Source organism: Pleurodeles waltl, chromosome 12, assembly GCF_031143425.1.
Source record: "Pleurodeles waltl isolate 20211129_DDA chromosome 12, aPleWal1.hap1.20221129, whole genome shotgun sequence".
Classification (NCBI taxonomy): Eukaryota; Metazoa; Chordata; class Amphibia; order Caudata; family Salamandridae; genus Pleurodeles; species Pleurodeles waltl.
Window position 1 is genome coordinate 624,461,448 of NC_090451.1, and position 24,627 is coordinate 624,486,074.

Consider the following 24,627-nt stretch of genomic DNA (forward strand, 5'->3'; position numbering starts at 1 on the left):
GCGGTCAGAAACAAAGCCTACTCTGGGAGAGGTGTTTACACACCCCACTCAACAGGATGACCTGCGAATCTGCATTCCCAGGGAGGGGGCTTCAAAGAACCCCCACCACCCCAGGTATACAGATCTGGCTTCACTCAAAGTAGCGATGCAGACAAGAACCCATTCACCCCTTATTAATAAAAACCCAAGAACTTCCGTGGAGCAGCAGAGATCTTTCCCTGCATCTTGCAGACACCCCAAGAGACCTGAGAGGACTACAGACTACAAAAACCTGACACCGGAAAGCACCACTGCACCCTTGCCACCTAGCCTGAGCTGAGGTGGGCCAATGTGGTCCCCCAACCCACCAGAGACCAAGCCCACCTTGAACTTGACTACTGTAGACTTGCTGATTCCACCTGCAGCCTCTGCTCGCGGGCCCCCTCAACTGCGAGTGCTCCCGGTGGGGAAAACCAGATGCCTCAGGACATCTCTGCACCCATCGCCCATGGAGAAGAGGACCGAAGGTGTCCCTCCTTCTCCGAGCATCTCAAGATTTGAACCCACCTGTGGGTTTTTGACTGGACTCCCTGTCCAAACCTGTAGCCTATATTCAACCGGGCCAATCAGACGCCGTACTACACCTCTGTACCTGGCGGCCTCGTGTGACCTGTTGATGTGGTTCTGACCCCTGCGCAATACCTTAAGTCCATAGATTGGTCCCGTAAGTCGCTGTGCTGTACCTGAATGCAGTACTTTTTTTTTCTCTCTCCATAGGATAAGCTTACCACTTCTGAAAAATGCAGTGTTGACGTATAAAACCTGAAAGTATTTTTCTTGCAAAATGTACCTACCTGATCGTATTGATCCTGGTGCCTAAATATATATACAGATACTTGTTATTTTTGTAAATTGATGTGAATCTCCTTATTGAGTTGTCTCATTTATTGATTGTGTATGTATTTGCAGCTGTCTAATACTCCTCTCTGATAAGCCTAAGGCTGCTCAACCACACTACCCCCCTGCCCCCCCCCCCCGAAAGAGCACCTTGGAATTGCTAGAATAAGCCCCTGGTAAGGAACCCCTGGCTCTTTGCACGATATCTCTTTTTTTTTTGTGTTGTACTTTTTTTTTATTTTCATAAACCAATGCAAAATACAAAAAGCATATCAAATAAAGAGCCAACTTCCTACACCGACACACCCATTCCTCCCTGCTCTGCTGACAGATTTGTAGGCTTAGGGACTATCCTTTAAGGGTCCTATTTTGGACGTACCAATGTCAGTCCACTTCATAGCTCTGCGCTCCTGGCGTGGAAAGTCATGAAAAGTAACTGATTTTCCGCGCGCCGAGGTGGCATATATAGGTGACAGCAACGTCACTTCTGGCACATACGACGCCGATGACTCACAGAACCGAATTAAGCCACCTACCTACCTGCGTGCAGGGGTACTGCTCACAAATTCTTCTGGATCCAGTCTGACGCCTGGGAAAATCAAAGGTAAGGAATCTGTGGCTAAATATTGTCTCTACCAGATATTTAGTTACGCTAGGTAAGTAACTTGTTCAATAAGTGCATCTCTGGATAACTGCAAAGACTTGTCAGTTTGTTGCTGTATGATTTGCAAAGGATAGCCTCTCACTTTACAATTTCAAAGAACATTACAAAAAGCCAGTCAGGTCAGAGTCTGTTATAGACTGTGTCTGGACGGTCTGATACTGCTGAATCCCTTTCATTGGTCAAAAATAGTATGCATCTAATGCAGCTAGCCTGATTCCATCATCATAGCAGCAGTTCTGAGTTGGGTGTGAAATGTGGTTTTATCAAGTTCAGCCGTCTGGGGGAATATGGGGTAAGAATAGATAACCTTGTAAGAACAGTTAGTTCCATGGTGGTCACCTCCAAAAAGGCAGCTAAACCGATGCAAGACCAGCTATGACCAAGGCAAAGTTTCTAACAGAGGTTAACCACTCTCTGGGAAATCAAGGAGTCTCACAGCTCTTGCTGGAGGATGGTTTCACTCCTGAGGTAGTCGTAGAATTGGCATTAATGGGTATCGCACTCCAAAACACCACTTAAATGATTGGGTCCCCAGAGTTGTTCATACCTCCTATAGCCAAATCCACCAAGAAGTTAACATATCCCTCTCGTCATAATTTTAGCTTTTCTCTTTAAGGGGGACACACTATCAGTACCTTGGTATCAGGGAAAACTCCCACCCATTGACTTGCTAAAAGTACTTTTTAAAGTGATAGTGAGCAACCACCTTAGTGGGGGTGGTACTAGCATGAAGTGGGCATACCTCCTAATCTGCCTAATTTTCTTGTATGTCTTGCTGCCAAGAAGTGGGGGCGGGGGGATTATCTCCGCCATTTGGAGAGACATGGGTCGCATTACAAAGACGGCTAGGCCTCTGAAGGTTCCCGCCCTGGAATGTCCATCCTGTCTGGAGGAGGTATTATCACCCCCACCCAGTGCAGGTTTTTGTCTCTGGCCTCCGAGAGCACTGTCTTTCACCTTGGTGGGGTCAGAAACATGGCTAAGGTGGCTGAACTGGTCAGGACCAGTCAGTTAACAGACTGGTAGTTAGTAGGTTTTCAGGGGCTCACCGTTAAGGTGCCCTCTGGGTGCATGTATTGGTAAATCCCACACTGGCATCTGTGTGGGTTCACCAATACGAGATGTTTGATACCAAACATCCCTAACTTCAGTGAAGCCATCATGTAGCGGGGTAACTTGTAGTGACCACTGTCCAGCACATGTATTTAAAATGACTTCCCTGGTCACTTATTATATCTGAAAATCGACAAAGACATAGAAGGGGCATATCTGCTTTTGCAGATATTCCCTCAAATGTAATATAATGCACCCTGTTAGGGGACATGGCACATAGGCCATGTTGTGTTTTCATTTTAGTTCTGCACCAAGACACGCAGCCTGCAATGGTAGTCTGCATGTGCTAGGCGAGTGGTCCCTTAGGGTGGCACAATTTGTGCTGCAGCACTTAGGGATAATTATTTAGCACCCTAGGCACCAGGGGTACCATTTACTAGGGACGTACATAGGGTGCTAAAGGTTTTGCCAATTGGGAAAAGAGCTGTGCAGTGTTTGGGGAATTATATCTGTCACTGAAGACCTGGTTAGCAGGAACCCAGTGCACATTCACCAGAAATTACATCAGATACCAGAGAGAGTCTGGGCTAGCCATGCCAAAAAGGGTGCTTTCCTAAACTTCCCCCAGACCAAGCACTTAAAAAAAAAAAAAAAAAAAAAATGGCTACCAGCATGGATGACGTGAATCCTACAGCTTGTAGTCCCTTGGTCTTATGTAACATTTTCTATGCACTGATTTATACATGTATGATTCATTGTGTGTGTGTGTGTGTGTTTTGTGAAGTGCTCCCAAAAAATGCTCCAACATCCTATGATGGTAAGAGGCACTATAGAAAAAATGAAATGCATGTGAGAGAGGAGTTATGGGGCGGTGAGAGGCACTAAAAGATGGTGATGGTGAGGAAATCATTGAAGAGCCCCAGTAAAGATTGCTGTATCCTGCTGCACTATAAGGTCATAATTTACTATGCTGTAAAAATGTATACAATGTTTAATAATGAAAAATGTGTTGTAGAATGCACTGTTTTTGCAATTTTGTCCCCCCACCCATTATCTCCCCCCCCCCCCCCACCCCCCCCCCCCCGCCCCAAAGTCCCATTGTAGTGGCCAGACTTGCTCGCTATGCACCTATGGGGACTGGTCTGAATAAATTTGCCAGGGCTGCTATGGGTGCCCATTCCGCCCCTCTCCAATCCAATCTGTCCCACTCCAATCCAAAGCAATCCACCCTGCTCCAATCCACCCCACTTGAATAGAAAACAATATGCCCCACGCTGCAAATAGTCTGCCTACTGCAATCCGCCTCGCTCCAGTCCACCCCAGTCTAATCTCTTCAGTCCAGTTTAATCCACCTCACCCCAATCAAATCCATCCCACCCCAGTCAAATTCACCCCATGTCAATCTAATCCACCTCACCCCACCCCATTCCAAAACAATCTGCCCCACTCCAGTCTGCCCCACTCTGGTCTGAAACAATATGCCCACTCCAATCTGTTCACTCAAGTACAAAACAATCTGCCCCACTCCAATTTCCTGCCACACCAGTCTTCTCCAGTCCACCCCACCCAACTCCAATCCACCACACCAATCCAGTCGAATTTACCTCAGTCCAATCCACCTCACTCCAGTCCACCCCATCCCAACCCATCTAATTCACCTCATTCCATTCCCCCCCCACCCCAGTCCAATACACCCCATTCCATCCCCCCACCCCAGTCCATTCCACTCAACTCCATTCCACCCATCCCAGTCCAATACACCACACTCTGTTCCTCCCCAATCCACTCCACCCACCCCAGTTCAGCCCACCCCACTCTATTCCTCTCCAATCCACCAACCCCAGCTCAGTCCAGCCCACTTGGTTCCTCCCCAATCCAGTTCAAAAAAATCCTCTGTTCCTCGCCACCCAGTTCATTCTACCCCAGTCTATTGCCCCAATCCAATCTACCCACCCCGGTTCAGTCCACCCCAATCCATCCAACCCAGCACATTCGAGTTCAATACATCCCTACCCCTACTCCAATCCAATGAATTCGGTGCACCTCACACACTCCAGTCCAATCCAACCTACCCCAGTTAAATCTAATTCCTCACTCCACTCCACCACAAATCATTCCACCCCACCCAAAATCAATCCACACCACCCCATTTCTATTACTCCAATTCAATCCATCCACTCCAATCTTATCTACCCCACTCTAATCCACCCCACCCCACCCAAAACACCCCTCTCTACCACAGTTCAATCCACCCCACTGAACTCCAACCCAAGCCACCAGGTTACCTCGGTCCTCTTCAACCCACTCCACCCTATTTCACCCCTCCACTCTTACGGCACTGCACTCTACAACTTTCTGCCACTGAACTCTACTTACCTCTACAGCACTCTGCTCCTCCTACACCACCCTACAACATTCTACTCCAACAAATCCACTCTACAACACTACTCTGACACTCCACACCACTAAATGTGAGCCATGCTGAACAGCAGCTACACTGGTGTACAATATGATAAACACATTGCAGAGCTAATCTTTTGTATAGTCAAGACATATTGGCTTTGCCAATGTTTGTTTTAAATGTAAGTCCGGCCAGTTTTTTTCCCTCCGTTCTGGACACCTTAAAGCCCCGTCCAAAATGATGTACTAGTCAAAACGGATCATATTGGTTTTATTTAGAAATGGTTTTATAAATGTGTAACTGTATGTTAAAAGTAGGCGAATGCTGGAACGGAGATTGATGCACAAATTTTCAAGTCTGCACCTTTTATTGCTAAATTAATGCAATCTACAACAGTGGTTCCCAACCTTTTGACTTCTGTGGACCCCCACTTTATCATTACTGGAACCCGGGGACCCCCCAAGAGTGTTATTAATGACAGCTGGGGACCTAACCTCTTAATATTTAATTTTCTAAGCAGTTGCGGACCCCCTGCGAAGGCTTTGCGGACCCCCAAGGGTCTCCGGACCACAGGTTGGGAACCACTGATCTAGCTGTATAGCAGTTCAGTGAGCACAATGCTACCTTTGCCAAGGTTTCTTATACTTAATAACTATTGTTAAGACTATTATGTGCATCAAAGGTTCACTAATCTTATCCAATGACATGGCATTTGTGGTGCTAATCTTTTGGCTGCTTAGCAGTCTAAACAGTATGAAAGAAATACATTTATATGTATTTTGTGGAATGCTGTGTTACGGAATTCCGTTACTGTGTACTTCTTGTCATTAAGATGCGTTTTCTTTTTTTTTTTTTTTTTTTTTTTTTTTTTTCAATAGGCAAAACATACCCAAGAGGGAAGTCAATCGTGGGGTGTTAATGGTGAGACTGGAACACTGACTGACATGAAGGAATTGGGAATTTGGGAGCCGCTAGCAGTAAAACTACAAATCTACAAAACTGCAGTTGAAGTAAGGATAACACCAGGTTTTACTTGTGGCGGGGATTTTTAATGAGGTAGAAGAGGACTAACAAAATAAAGTGAAGATCAACTTGGAGGTCATAATACCTAGCATGATTGATGTGGTTGGGAAAGCAAATTACATGAGATAGCACTTACAGAACTAAGCAGGAAAGACATTTGCTAAGTTATTGATACTGCATAGCACTGAAAAGGATAGGCTGTGATAGTATTGGCTGTTTTCAGGGATAGATGTACTAAGGGATGCTTCACTCACACAGCCACAAAATCAGTCCTGGGTTGAGTAGCATACATCTTACATCATGTGCATACATTGTTTGCTACTGTTGGGAAATTGTGTGTTCGATGGCATCTGTCGCTGTAGATACGCATGTTCTGCAATAGCTCGCCATCTGGTGTTGGGCCGGAGTGTTACAAGTTGTTTTTCTTCGAAGAAGTCTTTCGAGTCACGGGACCGAGTGACTCCTCCTTTTGTCTCCATTGCGCATGGGCGTCGACTCTATCCTCGATTGTTTTTTTTCCGCCATCGGGTTCGGACGTGTTCCTGTCGCTCTGAGTTTCGGAACGGAAAATTAGCTAATTTCAGAAGATTTTCGTCGGTATTGTTGCGTTCGGGATCGGCGTACTTACATTCAACACCGCATCGAAGATCGAAGAGCTCCGGTGCCCTTCGGGGTAGTTTTTTCGATCCTCCGTCGGGGCCTGGTCGGCCCGACCGCGTGCTGAAGAACGCCGATGGAACGGACCCCGTTTCGTTTCTGCCCCAAATGCCACAATAAATACCCCTACACAGACCAACACTTGGTCTGCAACCTGTGCCTCTCACCTGAGCACAGCGAAGACACCTGCGAGGCCTGTCGTGCGTTCCGGTCCCGAAAAACACTCCGAGACCGTCGAGCCAGAAGACTTCAGATGGCGTCCGCACCGACAGCCCAACGGGAGTTCGAGGAACAGGAAGAGGAAGGTACCTTCTCGATCCAAGACTCAGACTCCGAAGGATTCGACGATACACAAACTGTGAGTAAGACGTCGAAAACAACACAGAGAAACATTTACAAGGCCCAGGGGACGCCACTGCCACCAGGCCATGGCTCGACCCATAAATTCGGTGACCGACCGTCGGCACCGAAAAAGGCCCAAACAGTGCCGAGATCGTCCGACTCCGGTCGAGACACCGGCACGCAGCCTTCTCGGGACCGAGAAAGTGCTGGAGACAAGCCTCGACACCGTGATGCCGGTGTGGACATGGCTCGACGCCGAGACAGCGGCACCGAAACAGATCGACGCCGAGAGGTTTCGGCCCCGAAAAGGAAAAAAGTCACCTCGGAGCCGAAAAAACACGCAGACAAAGTTTCGATGCCGAAACAAACTGCAAGCGACCCAGCTTCAGGCTCTTATACAGAAGAGCACTCGCTAACCTCCCAAATGCAGAAGCATAGGTTTGAGGAAGAGCTACAAGCAACTGATGTGGACCATACGCAAAAGCGTATCTTCATTCAGCAGGGGACAGGAAAAATAAGCACCCTTCCCCCCATTAGAAGAAAGAGGAGGTTGGAGTTCCAGACGGAACAAACACCACAACCAAAAGTGGTGAAAAGAGTTACACCACCACCCTCACCTCCGCCCGTGATTGACGTTTCACCAGCACAAACTCCATCACACTCCCCAGCTCACACCACCATGAGCCAGGGTGACCAAGATCAGGACGCATGGGACCTATACGACGCCCCAGTGTCAGATAACAGTCCGGAGGCATACCCTGCGAAGCCATCTCCACCAGAAGACAGCACCGCGTACTCTCAAGTGGTGGCTAGAGCAGCACAATTTCACCACGTAAGCCTCCACTCAGAACAGGTCGAGGATGATTTCTTATTCAACACACTCTCCTCCACCCACAGCTCATACCAAAGCCTGCCTATGCTCCCTGGTATGCTCCGGCACGCAAAATACATCTTTAAGGAGCCGGTTAAAAGTAGGGCAATCACACCAAGGGTAGAAAAAAAGTATAAGCCGCCTCCTACGGACCCGGTTTTCATCACTACACAGCTGCCACCAGACTCTGTCGTTGTAGGAGCAGCTAGGAAAAGGGCCAACTCTCACACATCTGGAGATGCACCACCCCCAGATAAAGAAAGCCGCAAGTTTGATGCAGCTGGTAAAAGAGTCGCAGCACAAGCTGCAAACCAGTGGCGCATCGCGAACTCCCAGGCACTACTTGCGCGCTATGACAGAGCCCACTGGGACGAGATGCAACATCTCATTGAACATCTGCCCAAGGACTTACAAAATAGGGCAAAACAAGTGGTTGAGGAGGGACAGGCCATCTCCAACAACCAGATCCGCTCCTCCATGGACGCTGCAGATACAGCTGCACGGACAATTAATACATCTGTAACTATCAGAAGGCATGCATGGCTCCGAACGTCTGGATTTAAACCAGAGATTCAACAAGCAGTTCTCAATATGCCTTTTAATGAAAAAGAACTGTTCGGTCCAGAAGTGGACACAGCGATTGAGAAACTCAAAAAAGATACGGACACTGCCAAAGCCATGGGCGCACTCTACTCCCCGCAGAGCAGAGGGAATTACAGCTCATTCCGTAAAACGCCCTTTCGAGGGGGGTTTCGGGGTCAAAGCACACAAGCCAGCACCTCACAAGCCACACCGTCCAGTTACCAAGGACAGTATAGAGGAGGTTTTCGGGGACAATATAGAGGAGGGCAATTCCATAGAAATAGAGGAAGATTCCAAAGCAACAAAACCCCTACTACTAAACAGTGACTCACATGTCACTCACCCCCTCCACACAACACCAGTGGGGGGACGAATAGGTCATTATTACAAAGCATGGGAGAAAATCACTACAGACACTTGGGTTCTAGCAATTATCCAACATGGTTATTGCATAGAATTTCTACAATTCCCTCCAAACATACCACCAAAAGCACCAAATTTAACAACACACCATTCCAATCTCCTGGAGATAGAAGTGCAAGCACTATTGCAAAAGAATGCAATCGAATTAGTGCCAAACACACAAATAAACACAGGAGTTTACTCACTGTACTTTCTGATACCAAAGAAGGACAAAACACTGAGACCAATCCTAGACCTCAGAGTAGTGAACACTTTCATCAAATCAGACCACTTCCACATGGTCACACTACAAGAAGTATTGCCATTGCTAAAGCTGCACGACTACATGGCAACTTTAGACCTCAAGGATGCTTATTTCCATATACCAATACACCCATCGCACAGGAAATACCTAAGGTTTGTATTCAAAGGAATACATTACCAATTCAAGGTACTGCCTTTCGGATTAACAACCGCACCAAGAGTTTTTACCAAATGTCTAGCGGTAGTCGCAGCACACATAAGAAGGCAGCAGATACATGTGTTCCCATATCTAGACGACTGGCTAATCAAGGCCCATTCGTTAATAGAGTGCTCAAATCACACAAATCATATCATACAAACCCTCTTCAAACTAGGGTTCACCGTCAATTTCACAAAATCCAAAATTCTGCCACGCAAGGTACAACAATACCTGGGAGCCATAATAGACACATCAAAAGGAGTAGCCACTCCAAGTCCACAAAGAATTCAAAATTTCAACACCATCATACAACGCATGTATCCAACACAAAAGATACAAGCAAAGATGGTATTACAACTCCTAGGCATGATGTCATCATGCATAGCCATTGTCCCAAACGCAAGACTGCACATGAGGCCCTTACAACAAGGCCTAGCATCACAGTGGTCTCAAGCACAGGGTCACCTTCTAGATCTGGTGTTAATAGACCGCCAAACTTACCTCTCGCTTCTGTGGTGGAACAACATAAATTTAAACAAGGGGCGGCCTTTCCAAGACCCAGTGCCACAATACGTAATAACAACAGATGCTTCCATGACAGGGTGGGGAGCACACCTCGATCAACACAGCATACAAGGACAATGGAACGTACATCAAACAAAACTGCATATCAATCACCTAGAACTTCTAGCAGTTTTTCAAGCACTAAAAGCTTTCCAACCAATAATAGTTCACAAATACATTCTCGTCAAAACAGACAACATGACAACAATGTATTATCTAAACAAGCAGGGGGGGACGCACTCCACGCAGTTAAGCCTGCTAGCACAAAAAATTTGGCATTGGGCAATTCACAACCAAATTCGCCTAATTGCACAGTTTATACCAGGGATACAAAATCAACTCGCAGACAATCTCTCTCGAGATCACCCAACAGGTCCACGAATGGGAAATTCACCCCCAAATTCTGAACACTTATTTCAAACTCTGGGGAACACCTCAGACTTGTTTGCGACAAGGGAGAACGCAAAATGCCAAAACTTCGCATCCAGATACCCACACAAACAATCCCAAGGCAATGCCCTATGGATGAACTGGTCAGGGATATTTGCTTACGCTTTTCCTCCTCTCCCTCTCCTTCCTTACCTGGTAAACAAACTCAGTCAAAGCAAACTCAAACTCATATTGATAGCACCAACTTGGGCAAGGCAACCCTGGTACACAACGCTGCTAGACCTATCAGTGGTACCCTGCATCAAATTGCCCAACAGGCCAGATCTGTTGACACAGCACAACCAAAAGATCAGACACCCAGATCCAGCATCGCTGAATCTAGCAATCTGGCTCCTGAAATCCTAGAATTCGGGCACTTACAACTTACCCAAGAATGTATGGAAGTCATAAAACAAGCAAGAAGGCCATCCACCAGGCACTGCTATGCAAGTAAATGGAAGAGGTTTGTTTGCTACTGCCATATTAATCAAATACAACCATTACACACAACTCCAGAACAGGTAGTGGGTTACTTGCTTCACTTGCAAAAATCTAACCTAGCTTTCTCTTCCATTAAGATTCACCTTGCAGCAATATCTGCATACCTGCAAACTACCTATTCAACTTCCCTATATAAAATACCAGTCATTAAAGCATTCATGGAGGGCCTTAGGAGAATTATACCACCAAGAACACTACCTGTTCCTTCATGGAACCTAAATGTTGTCCTAACTAGACTTATGGGTCCACCTTTTGAACCCATGCACTCCTGCGACATACAGTTCCTAACCTGGAAGGTGGCATTTCTCATCGCCATTACTTCCCTAAGAAGAGTAAGCGAGATTCAGGCGTTTACTATACAGGAACCTTTTATACAACTACACAAAAATAAAGTCGTCCTAAGGACCAATCCTAAATTTTTGCCAAAGGTTATTTCACCGTTCCATCTAAATCAAACAGTGGAACTTCCAGTGTTCTTTCCACAGCCAGATACCGTAGCTGAAAGGGCACTACATACATTAGATGTCAAAAGAGCATTAATGTATTACATTGACAGAACAAAAAACATCAGAAAGACTAAACAACTCTTTATTGCATTTCAAAAACCTCACGCAGGAAACCCAATTTCAAAACAAGGTATAGCCAGATGGATAGTTAAATGCATCCAAATCTGCTACCTTAAAGCTAAACGACAGCTGCCCATTACACCAAGGGCACACTCAACCAGAAAGAAAGGTGCTACCATGGCCTTTCTAGGAAACATCCCAATGCAAGAAATATGTAAGGCAGCCACATGGTCTACGCCTCACACATTCACCAAGCACTACTGTGTAGACGTGTTATCCGCACAACAAGCCACAGTAGGTCAAGCCGTATTAAGGACATTATTTCAGACTACTTCCACTCCTACAGGCTGATCCACCGCTTTTGGGGAAATAACTGCTTACTAGTCTATGCAGAACATGCGTATCTACAGCGACAGATGCCATCGAACTGAAAATGTCCCTTACCCAGTGTACATCTGTTCGTGGCATCAGTCGCAGTAGATTTGCATGTGCCCACCCGCCTCCCCGGGAGCCTGTAGCAGTTTGGAAGTTACCTTCAATTATTTATATATGTATCATCTCAACCTTAAATAGGTGCATACTTAGTCACTCCATTGCATGGGCACTATTACTACAATTCAACTCCTACCTCACCCTCTGCGGGGAAAAACAATCGAGGATAGAGTTGACGCCCATGCGCAATGGAGACAAAAGGAGGAGTCACTCGGTCCCGTGACTCGAAAGACTTCTTCGAAGAAAAACAACTTGTAACACTCCGGCCCAACACCAGATGGCGAGCTATTGCAGAACATGCGAATCTACTGCGACTGATGCCACGAACAGATGTACACTGGGTAAGTGACATTTTCAATTTTAGGCATGTGCAGGTGTAGATACACATGCTGTGCATACTCATTCCATCTGGTGTTGGGATCGGACGTGTACAACTTGTTTTCGTTTGAAGAAAGTCTTTTGATTCATGAGGTTTATTGACTCCTCTCTCATGCAGTTTTACGCATGAACATCAACTCCATAGTTATTTTCCTCCCATCTGATTCAGCATGCTTTGTCGAGGCTCTGAGTCGATTCCGTGTGGCAGACTTTGTCAGGGCCTCTCGAATTTTCTCTGTTTTGATAGTTACAGAACAATCTACACAACAGTTTCTTCTATCAACTTCTGCTATTTCTACGTCAAGACAGATCTCGTACTGGGCTGTGGCCCAGCTGGACCTTCTTCAGTGTGACTCGCCTTCCAGAATGGTTGCGGCTTAATGAAGACACTTTTCATATACTGTTCACAGTGCCACTCCAAGTGCTTGTGGGCAGACCAGCACGCATTCTGCAACCTGTGCCTTTCACCAGAACACAGTGAGACTTACTGCTCCGCCTGCCTTGCATTCAGGTCTAAGAAGACCATCCGGAATCGTCGGGACTGACGCCTCACATGACGCGCAATAGAGCGGAGAAGGAACAAGAGGATCCCTGATAATTTGGGGGAAGATGTCAGGAGAAAGTTGAAGAGGAAATAGACACTGGGGCAGGTAAGTGTTTAGCCCAGATCTGCATCAGCCTTCCACACAGCGATATGCCGGCCACACAGTGATTACCACACCCGAACAAGGCACGCTCCGCCCCTCCAGGGGGGTCGGCTTCCAGCCCTCATTCTTAGTTGTTCGGACCGCCACTGCTTTCAAGACTTGGCCGGCACTGATCCAAAGCTTTATAGTTGACATTGGGATCTACTCCAGCACCGAGCCAAAACTCCAGAAGCAAACACTCTTTGATGTTGACAAGATTCTCAATGCCGAGAGACACTTCATAGCCAAAAAAACTATCCGCACCGGAACATACATCGGGCTCCAGACTGACAACAGAGTCGAAACGGGTGCCAACAGGGAAACTACTTCGGAGGCCACGTAAGTATCTGGATAAGAAGTTGCTTCAAAGTCCAGACATACTAAACAACACAGTCACCCCTCTACGGAGGGCTCTGAGGTACAGCAGCAGAATCTCGAGCAGCTGCAGGAGGAGCTGGACTCTCTGCAACAGCATATTGGGCATTCATTCTCAGGCAGGAAAGGCAGCAACAGCAGCATACCCAAACTAATGGGGTACTTGAGAGGGTCATACAGAGGGAATAACAGAGGCAGAGGTGAGGGACAAGCGGCTAAGCCTGCCACCCCCATTAAACAGTGACTCTGCCTTACAATAACTGTCAGGGAAAGGTTGCAGGGATGCCTATCACAGTGGTGCAATATCACTGCCGACCAGTGGGTCCTACCTATTGTGGAACATGAGTTTTGCCTGGAACCCGCATAAACACCACTAAACATGCTACCATGAACACACTTCAAACATTTACACCTTCTCAAACAGGAGATAAAGGCTATATTAGTAGAAAGGGAGCCAGTGCTGCACCACCACAGTAAAAAGGGGAGTGGTGTACTTGCTGTACTTTCCCATCGCAAAAAAGGATATTTCTCTCAGGCCCATGCTAGACCTACAACTTCTCAACAGGTACATGAAATCATACCATTTGCACATAATTATGCTCCAAGATGTCATACTCCTCTTAGGACAAGTTGACTTTATGACCACCATGGATTTAAAGGATGCCTACTTCCACTTACCAATCCACCCAGCACACCGGTGTTACCTCAGGTTTGTGGTATCAATTCAAAGTTCTGCCCTTTGGGGTCACCACCACACCCAGCTTCTTAACAAAATGTTTGGCTGTGGTTGCACCTCATTTAAAAAGGAGCAGCGTCCATGTCTTCCTTTACCTGGAAGATAGGTTGATAAAGAGCTCAAGCAAACAACGTCTTACTCACATGCAAAAAAACTTTTTAGCTACCACACACTCTGGCCTTTATCATAACCCTGGGAAAATCCCATCTACAGCTATTACAAATTCAACCCTTTCTTGGGGCAACCCTAAACTCCGTTGCAGAGAAAGCCTATCCCACTCTAATCCAAGTTTTTCAAGCTCTGCTGTATTTCTTTTTCAGCCAGATCATCCGTTAAGACTCTGCACAGTTATGCGCTTTTTAGGGATGATGGCATCTTGCATTGCAATTGTACTGCACTCTAGGCTTCAAATGCGTCCTCTCCAAGAGTGCTTAGCAGATGAGTGTTCACAAGTGGAAGGTCGTTGGGAGGATCTCGTGTTGAAGGCCAGTGCATATCACTCTCTGAAGTTGTGGACCACCAAAAATTTGCAACAGGGCAGGTCTTTTCTAGACCCTATTCTGCAGGTGACCTTTACATCAGATGCATTCCTCACAGGAGGCGGGGCACGCCTACAAAACATCAATGTTCAATGTTGGTGATCTCTCCATCAACAAACATCGCACATGAACTACCTGGAGTTCTTAGTGATTCAACTAGCAGTCAATGCATTTTTCTGTCACATTCACCACAAAACAGTCCTGATCAAAACAGACACAATGAGTGCTATGTATGACCTTCTGAAACTGGGAGCGCACACTCGTCCCAACTGCCCAGGTTAGCACAGAGCATTTGGAGATGGGCGATAAACCACAAAGTGCACCTGTAAGCGGGGTATTTACTGGGAGTGGACAACGCCTTTCAGACCTGCTCAGTAGGATACATCTCAAGTCCTACTCTCATACTTCCAGAGTTGGGGATTTCCCGACATACCTCTGTTCACAACTGCCGAAAACGCAAAGTGCCTACGCTTTGCCTCCAGATTTCCACACTCAGTCCAAGGGACATGCACTATGGATGAACTGGTCAGGGATATTTACATATTTTCGGCCTCTCCCACTACTTCCATATGTGGTCAGGAAACTACAGTAAATCTCCCTCTCACTAATTCTAGTAGCTCCCAGGTGGGCCAGACAGGTCTGGTTCACTATCCTCCTTGAACTCTCTGTAGTTCCCCAACAAGCTGGACCTCCTAATGTCACATCAGAGAACTCTAAGGCATCCCATTCCAAAGCAGCTCAACCTAGCAATTTGGCTCCTGAAATCCTAAGGTTTGGATAACTTAAATTAACTCCATGAGTGCATGGATATCCTCAGGGAAGCCTGTTGCCCCACCCTAGGGTGTGTGATGCTGCAAAATTGAAGAGGTTTGTACACTACTGTATTCCTAAACGGATCAATCCTCTAAAATCACAAGTACAGGACATTGTCTGCTACCTTCGTAACTCGCAACACTCAGGACTAGCTTACACGTCTATCTGCTTACATTTAGCAGTGGTGGCAGCCTACCTACATAATAGGAATCCCTCCTCTGTCTTCAGGATCCCCGTAGTAAAGGCTTTCAGGAAAGGATTGAAAAGAATCATACCTCCTACACTACTGCCAGTTCCATCCTGAAATTTCAATACAGTTATCACAAGGTTAATGGGGCCCCCTTTGAGCCCCTTCACTCTTGTCCCTTGCATTTTCTGTCATGGAAGGTAGCTTTCTTAGTCGCTATTACCTCTTAGATGGGTGAGATAGATTCAAGCGTTAACCCAAGAAGAACCCTTTATCAAAGTACATTCTGACAATGCAGTTCTTGGAACTAACCCAAAGTTCCTACCTAAGGTGATATAATCTTTTCTCCTCAATCAAACAATAGAAATACCAGGTTCGATGGCATCTGTCGCTGTAGATACGCATGTTCTGCAATAGCTCGCCATCTGGTGTTGGGCCGGAGTGTTACAAGTTGTTTTTCTTCGAAGAAGTCTTTCGAGTCACGGGACCGAGTGACTCCTCCTTTTGTCTCCATTGCGCATGGGCGTCGACTCTATCCTCGATTGTTTTTTTTCCGCCATCGGGTTCGGACGTGTTCCTGTCGCTCCGAGTTTCGGAACGGACAATTAGCTAATTTCGGAAGATTTTCGTCGGTATTGTTGCGTTCGGGATCGGCGTACTTACATTCAACACCGCATCGAAGATCGAAGAGCTCCGGTGCCCTTCGGGGTAGTTTTTTCGATCCTCCGTCGGGGCCTGGTCGGCCCGACCGCGTGCTGAAGAACGCCGATGGAACGGACCCCGTTTCGTTTCTGCCCCAAATGCCACAATAAATACCCCTACACAGACCAACACTTGGTCTGCAACCTGTGCCTGTCACCTGAGCACAGCGAAGACACCTGCGAGGCCTGTCGTGCGTTCCGGTCCCGAAAAACACTCCGAGACCGTCGAGCCAGAAGACTTCAGATGGCGTCCGCACCGACAGCCCAACGGGAGTTCGAGGAACAGGAAGAGGAAGGTACCTTCTCGATCCAAGACTCCGACTCCGAAGGATTCGACGATACACAAACCGTGAGTAAGACGTCGAAAACCACACAGAGACACATTTACAAGGCCCAGGGGACGCCACTGCCACCAGGCCATGGCTCGACCCATAAATTCGGTGACCGACCATCGGCACCGAAAAAGGCCCAAACAGTGCCGAGATCGTCCGACTCCGGTCGAGACACCGGCACGCAGCCTTCTCGGGACCGAGAAAGTGCTGGAGACAAGCCTCGACACCGAGATGCCGGTGCCGACACGGCTCGACGCCGAGACAGCGGCACCGAAACAGATCGACGCCGAGAGGTTTCGGCCCCGAAAAAGAAAAGAGTCACCTCGGAGCCGAAAAAACACGCAGACAGGGTTTCGATGCCGAAACAAACTGCAAGCGACCCAGCTTCAGGCTCTTATACAGAAGAGCACTCGCTAACCTCCCAAATGCAGAAGCATAGGTTTGAGGAAGAGCTGCAAGCAACTGATGTGGACCATACGCAAAAGCGTATCTTCATACAGCAGGGGACAGGAAAAATAAGCACCCTTCCCCCCATTAGGAGAAAGAGAAGGTTGGAGTTCCACACGGAACAGACACCACAACCAAAAGTGGTGAAAAGAGTTACACCACCACCCTCACCTCCGCCCGTGATTGACGTTTCACCAGCACAAACTCCATCACACTCCCCAGCTCACACCACCATGAGCCAGGGTGACCAAGATCAGGACGCATGGGACCTATACGACGCCCCAGTGTCAGATAACAGTCCGGAGGCATACCCTGCGAAGCCATCTCCACCAGAAGACAGCACCGCGTACTCTCAAGTGGTGGCTAGAGCAGCACAATTTCACCACGTAAGCCTCCACTCAGAACAGGTTGAGGATGATTTCTTATTCAACACACTCTCCTCCACCCACAGCTCATACCAAAGCCTGCCTATGCTCCCTGGTATGCTCCGCCACGCAAAAGACATCTTTAAGGAGCCGGTTAAAAGTAGGGCAATCACACCAAGGGTAGAAAAAAAGTATAAGCCGCCTCCTACGGACCCGGTTTTCATCACTACACAGCTGCCACCAGACTCTGTCGTTGTAGGAGCAGCTAGGAAAAGGGCCAACTCTCACACATCTGGAGATGCACCACCCCCAGATAAAGAAAGCCGCAAGTTTGATGCAGCTGGTAAAAGAGTCGCAGCACAAGCTGCAAACCAGTGGCGCATCGCGAACTCCCAGGCACTACTTGCGCGCTATGACAGAGCCCACTGGGACGAGATGCAACATCTCATTGAACATCTGCCCAAGGACTTACAAAATAGGGCAAAACAAGTGGTTGAGGAGGGACAGGCCATCTCCAACAACCAGATCCGCTCCTCCATGGACGCTGCAGATACAGCTGCACGGACAATTAATACATCTGTAACTATCAGAAGGCATGCATGGCTCCGAACGTCTGGATTTAAACCAGAGATTCAACAAGCAGTTCTCAATATGCCTTTTAATGAAAAAGAACTGTTCGGTCCAGAAGTGGACACAGCGATTGAGAAACTCAAAAAAGATACGGACACTGCCAAAGCCATGGGCGCACTCTACTCCCCGCAGAGCAGAGGGAATTACAGCTCATTCCGTAAAACGCCCTTTCGAGGGGGGTTTCGGGGTCAAAGCACACAAGCCAGCACCTCACAAGCCACACCGTCCAGTTACCAAGGACAGTATAGAGGAGGTTTTCGGGGACAATATAGAGGAGGGCAATTCCCTAGAAATAGAGGAAGATTCCAAAGCCCCAAAACCCCTACTACTAAACAGTGACTCACATGTCACTCACCCCCTCCACACAACACCAGTGGGGGGACGAATAGGTCATTATTACAGAGCATGGGAGAAAATCACTACAGACACTTGGGTTCTAGCAATTATCCAACATGGTTATTGCATAGAATTTCTACAATTCCCTCCAAACATACCACCAAAAGCACAAAATTTAACAACACACCATTCCAATCTCCTGGAGATAGAAGTGCAGGCACTATTGCAAAAGAATGCAATCGAATTAGTGCCAAACACACAAATAAACACAGGAGTTTACTCACTGTACTTTCTGATACCAAAGAAGGACAAAACACTGAGACCAATCCTAGACCTCAGAGTAGTGAACACTTTCATCAAGTCAGACCACTTCCACATGGTCACACTACAAGAAGTATTGCCATTGCTAAAGCTGCACGACTACATGGCAACTTTAGACCTCAAGGATGCTTATTTCCATATACCAATACACCCATCGCACAGGAAATACCTAAGGTTTGTATTCAAAGGAATACATTACCAATTCAAGGTACTGCCTTTCGGATTAACAACCGCACCAAGAGTCTTTACCAAATGTCTAGCGGTAGTCGCAGCACACATAAGAAGGCAGCAGATACATGTGTTCCCATATCTAGACGACTGGCTAATCAAGGCCCATTCGTTAATAGAGTGCTCAAATCACACAAATCATATCATACAAACCCTCTTCAAACTAGGGTTCACCGTCAATTTCACAAAATCCAAAATTCTGCCACGCAAGGTACAACAATACCTGGGAGCCATAATAGACACATCAAAAGGAGTAGCCACTCCAAGTCCACAAAGAATTCAAAATTTCAACACCATCATACAACGCATGTATCCAACACAAAAGATACAAGCAAAGATGGTATTACAACTCCTAGGCATGATGTCATCATGCATAGCCATTGTCCCAAACGCAAGACTGCACATGAGGCCCTTACAACAATGCCTAGCATCACAGTGGTCTCAAGCACAGGGTCACCTTCTAGATCTGGTGTTAATAGACCGCCAAACTTACCTCTCGCTTCTGTGGTGGAACAACATAAATTTAAACAAGGGGCGGCCTTTCCAAGACCCAGTGCCACAATACGTAATAACAACAGATGCTTCCATGACAGGGTGGGGAGCACACCTCGATCAACACAGCATACAAGGACAATGGAACGTACATCAAACAAAACTGCATATCAATCACCTAGAACTTCTAGCAGTTTTTCAAGCACTAAAAGCTTTCCAACCAATAATAGTTCACAAATACATTCTCGTCAAAACAGACAACATGACAACAATGTATTATCTAAACAAGCAGGGGGGGACGCACTCCACGCAGTTAAGCCTGCTAGCACAAAAAATTTGGCATTGGGCAATTCACAACCAAATTCGCCTAATTGCACAGTTTATACCAGGGATACAAAATCAACTCGCAGACAATCTCTCTCGAGATCACCAACAGGTCCACGAATGAAAAATTCACCCCCAAATTCTGAACACTTATTTCAAACTCTGGGGAACACCTCAGATAGACTTGTTTGCGACAAGGGAGAACGCAAAATGCCAAAACTTCGCATCCAGATACCCACACAAACAAACCCAAGGCAATGCCCTATGGATGAACTGGTCAGGGATATTTGCTTACGCTTTTCCTCCTCTCCCTCTCCTTCCTTACCTGGTAAACAAACTCAGTCAAAGCAAACTCAAACTCATATTGATAGCACCAACTTGGGCAAGGCAACCCTGGTACACAACGCTGCTAGACCTATCAGTGGTACCCTGCATCAAATTGCCCAACAGGCCAGATCTGTTGACACAGCACAACCAAAAGATCAGACACCCAGATCCAGCATCGCTGAATCTAGCAATCTGGCTCCTGAAATCCTAGAATTCGGGCACTTACAACTTACCCAAGAATGTATGGAAGTCATAAAACAAGCAAGAAGGCCATCCACCAGGCACTGCTATGCAAGTAAATGGAAGAGGTTTGTTTGCTACTGCCATATTAATCAAATACAACCATTACACACAACTCCAGAACATGTAGTGGGTTACTTGCTTCACTTACAAAAATCTAACCTAGCTTTCTCTTCCATTAAGATTCACCTTGCAGCAATATCTGCATACCTGCAGACTACCTATTCAACTTCCCTATATAAAATACCAGTCATTAAAGCATTCATGGAGGGCCTTAGGAGAATTATACCACCAAGAACACCACCTGTTCCTTCATGGAACCTAAATGTTGTCCTAACTAGACTTATGGGTCCACCTTTTGAACCCATGCACTCCTGCGACATACAGTTCCTAACCTGGAAGGTGGCATTTCTCATCGCCATTACTTCCCTGAGAAGAGTAAGCGAGATTCAGGCGTTTACTATACAGGAACCTTTTATACAACTACACAAAAATAAAGTCGTCCTAAGGACCAATCCTACATTTTTGCCAAAGGTTATTTCACCGTTCCATCTAAATCAAACAGTGGAACTTCCAGTGTTCTTTCCACAGCCAGATACCGTAGCTGAAAGGGCACTACATACATTAGATGTCAAAAGAGCATTAATGTATTACATTGACAGAACAAAAAACATCAGAAAGACTAAACAACTCTTTATTGCATTTCAAAAACCTCACGCAGGAAACCCAATTTCAAAACAAGGTATAGCCAGATGGATAGTTAAATGCATCCAAATCTGCTACCTTAAAGCTAAACGACAGCTGCCCATTACACCAAGGGCACACTCAACCAGAAAGAAAGGTGCTACCATGGCCTTTCTAGGAAACATCCCAATGCAAGAAATATGTAAGGCAGCCACATGGTCTACGCCTCACACATTCACCAAGCACTACTGTGTAGACGTGTTATCCGCACAACAAGCCACAGTAGGTCAAGCCGTATTAAGGACATTATTTCAGACTACTTCCACTCCTACAGGCTGATCCACCGCTTTTGGGGAAATAACTGCTTACTAGTCTATGCAGAACATGCGTATCTACAGCGACAGATGCCATCGAACTGAAAATGTCACTTACCCAGTGTACATCTGTTCGTGGCATCAGTCGCAGTAGATTCGCATGTGCCCACCCGCCTCCCCGGGAGCCTGTAGCAGTTTAGAAGTTACCTTCAATTATTTATATATGTATCATCTCAACCTTAAATAGGTGCATACTTAGTCACTCCATTGCATGGGCACTATTACTACAATTCAACTCCTACCTCACCCTCTGCGGGGAAAAACATTCGAGGATAGAGTCGACGCCCATGCGCAATGGAGACAAAAGGAGGAGTCACTCGGTCCCGTGACTCGAAAGACTTCTTCGAAGAAAAACAACTTGTAACACTCCGGCCCAACACCAGATGGCGAGCTATTGCAGAACATGCGAATCTACTGCGACTGATGCCACGAACAGATGTACACTGGGTAAGTGACATTTTCATTTTGTTTCCACATCCAACCACATTAGTACAAAGGGCACTTCACACGCTAGATATTAAGAGCCCTTATGTACTATAGAGACAGAACACAAACGTAAATCTCAGCAATTATTTGTAGCCTTCGCTAGACCTTATAGAGGGACTGCTATTTCAAAACGGGGAATTGCTTAGTGGCTAATCAGGTATATTGAAAAATGCCATGCCAAAGCCAAAAGGCAGCTTGTAGCACCTCCAAGACTACACTCTTAATAGGAAAATAGTAGCTTCATCTGCTTTTTTTTAGGCAATATTTCCATTGCTGACATTAGTAAGGATGCTATTTGGTCCACACCACAAACTTTTACCAAACACTACTCAGTGGACGTACTAGCAAAACAGCAGGCCCAGATGGGACAAGCTGTTTTACGTACACTTTTCCAGTGTTCTGCAATATCCTCTGGCTAACCTTATAGAGAACTGCTTTACAGTGTATGCCCATCATGTGTATCTACAGCTACACATGCCACGAACGGAGTATGTTATATAGCCTGTAGACGTCTGTGTATGGCATGTAGTGCTGTAGATTTACATACGCCACCCTTCTCTCCGTAAGCCTTGGTTGTTGCAGATACCTTTATTCCCTTTCTTTCTTCATCTGTTTCGTGAACATCCTTATGCTTCACTTTACTCATTCTGTTCCAGACCCGTTCAGCGAGAAACAATCTAACTAGGGATCTGATGTTCATGTGCAGTACTGTATAAGGGAGGTGTCACTACACCTTGTGACTCGGAAGACTTTATTCAAACAAAAACAAGTTGTACATGTCTGAGCCCAAAACTAGATGGCAGGAGTATGCACAGCATGTGGGAATCTAAGCACTACATGCCACAAACAGATATCTACAGGGTAAGTAACACATTCCTTTTGGTAAATCATTGAACCATGAAATGTGCTCTAGTAGTGTCTCTTTAGCTGTGTAAAGAAATGGCTCCCTGTTGCAGTTACCCCCCACTTTTTGCCTGATACTGATGCTGACTTGACTGAGAAGTGTGCTGGGACCCTGCTAACCAGGCCCCAGCACCAGTGTTCTTTCACCTAAAATGTACCATTGATCCCACAATTGGCACACCCTGGCATCCAGATAAGTCTCTTGTAACTGGTACCTCTGGTACCAAGGGCCCTGATGCCAGGGAAGGTCTCTAAGGGCTGCAGCATGCATTATGCCACCCTAGAGACCCCTCACTCAGCACAGCCACACTGCTTACAAGCCTGTGTGTGCTAGTGAGAACAAAATGAGTAAGTCGACATGGCACTCCCCTCAGGGTGCCATGCCAGCCTCTCACTGCCTATGCAGTATAGATAAGACACCCCTCTAGCAGGCCTTACAGCCCTAAGGCAGGGTGCACTATACCATAGGTGAGGGTACCAGTGCATGAGCACTGTGCCCCTACAGTGTCTAAGCAAAACCTTAGACATTGTAAGTGCAGGGTAGCCATAAGAGTATATGGTCTGGGAGTCTGTTTTACACGAACTCCACAGCACCATAATGGCTACACTGAAAACTGGGAAGTTTGGTATCAAACTTCTCAGCACAATAAATGCACACTGATGCCAGTGTACATTTGATTGTAAAATACACCACAGAGGGCACCTTAGAGGTGCCCCCTGAAACTTAACCAACTATCTGTGTAGGCTGACTAGTTCCAGCAGCCTGCCACACTAGAGACATGTTGCTGGCCCCATGGGGAGAGTGCCTTTGTCACTCTGAGGCCAGTAACAAAGCCTGCACTGGGTGGAGATGCTAACACCTCCCCCAGGTAGGAGCTGTGACACCTGGCGGTGAGCCTCAAAGGCTCACCCCTTTGTCACAGCCCAGCAGGGCACTCCAGCTTAGTGGAGTTGCCCGCCCCCTCCGGCCACGGCCCCCACTTTTGGCGGCAAGGCTGGAGGGAACAAAGAAAGCAACAAGGAGGAGTCACTGGCCAGTCAGGACAGCCCCTAAGGTGTCCTGAGCTGAAGTGACTCTAACTTTTAGAAATCCTCCATCTTGCAGATGGAGGATTCCCCCAATAGGGTTAGGATTGTGACCCCCTCCCCTTGGGAGGAGGCACAAAGAGGGTGTACCCACCCTCAGGGCTAGTAGCCATTGGCTACTAACCCCCCAGACCTAAACACGCCCTTAAATTTAGTATTTAAGGGCTACCCTGAACCCTAGAAAATTAGATTCCTGCAAACTACAAGAAGGAGGACTGCCTAGCTGAAAACCCCTGCAGAGGAAGACCAGAAGACGACAACTGCCTTGGCTCCAGAAACTCACCGGCCTGTCTCCTGCCTTCCAAAGATCCTGCTCCAGCGACGCCTTCCAAAGGGACCAGCGACCTCGACATCCTCTGAGGACTGCCCCTGCTTCGAAAAGACAAGAAACTCCAGAGGACAGCGGACCTGCTCCAAGAAAGGCTGCAACTTTGTTTCCAGCAGCCTAGAAAGAACCCTGCAAGCTCCCCGCAAGAAGCGTGAGACTTGCAACACTGCACCCGGCGACCCCGACTCGGCTGGTGGAGATCCAACACCTCAGGAGGGACCCCAGGACTACTCTGATACTGTGAGTACCAAAACCTGTCCCCCCTGAGCCCCCACAGCGCCGCCTGCAGAGGGAATCCCGAGGCTTCCCCTGACCGCGACTCTTTGAATCCAAAGTCCCGACGCCTGGGAGAGACCCTGCACCCGCAGCCCCCAGGACCTGAAGGACCGGACTTTCACTGGAAAAGTGACCCCCAGGAGTCCC

General features: G+C 47.0%; 1 protein-coding gene across 1 annotated transcript in view; it reads left to right on the forward strand.

Annotated features, from left to right (window-relative positions):
- Positions 1-24,627, forward strand: part of CCT3 (chaperonin containing TCP1 subunit 3) — a 193,033-nt gene that overhangs the window by 142,871 nt on the left and 25,535 nt on the right. The window contains exon 13 of the mRNA XM_069217997.1: positions 5,873-6,004. Coding sequence (XP_069074098.1) covers positions 5,873-6,004 — 132 coding nt within the window. The remainder of the gene's footprint in view (positions 1-5,872; positions 6,005-24,627) is intronic.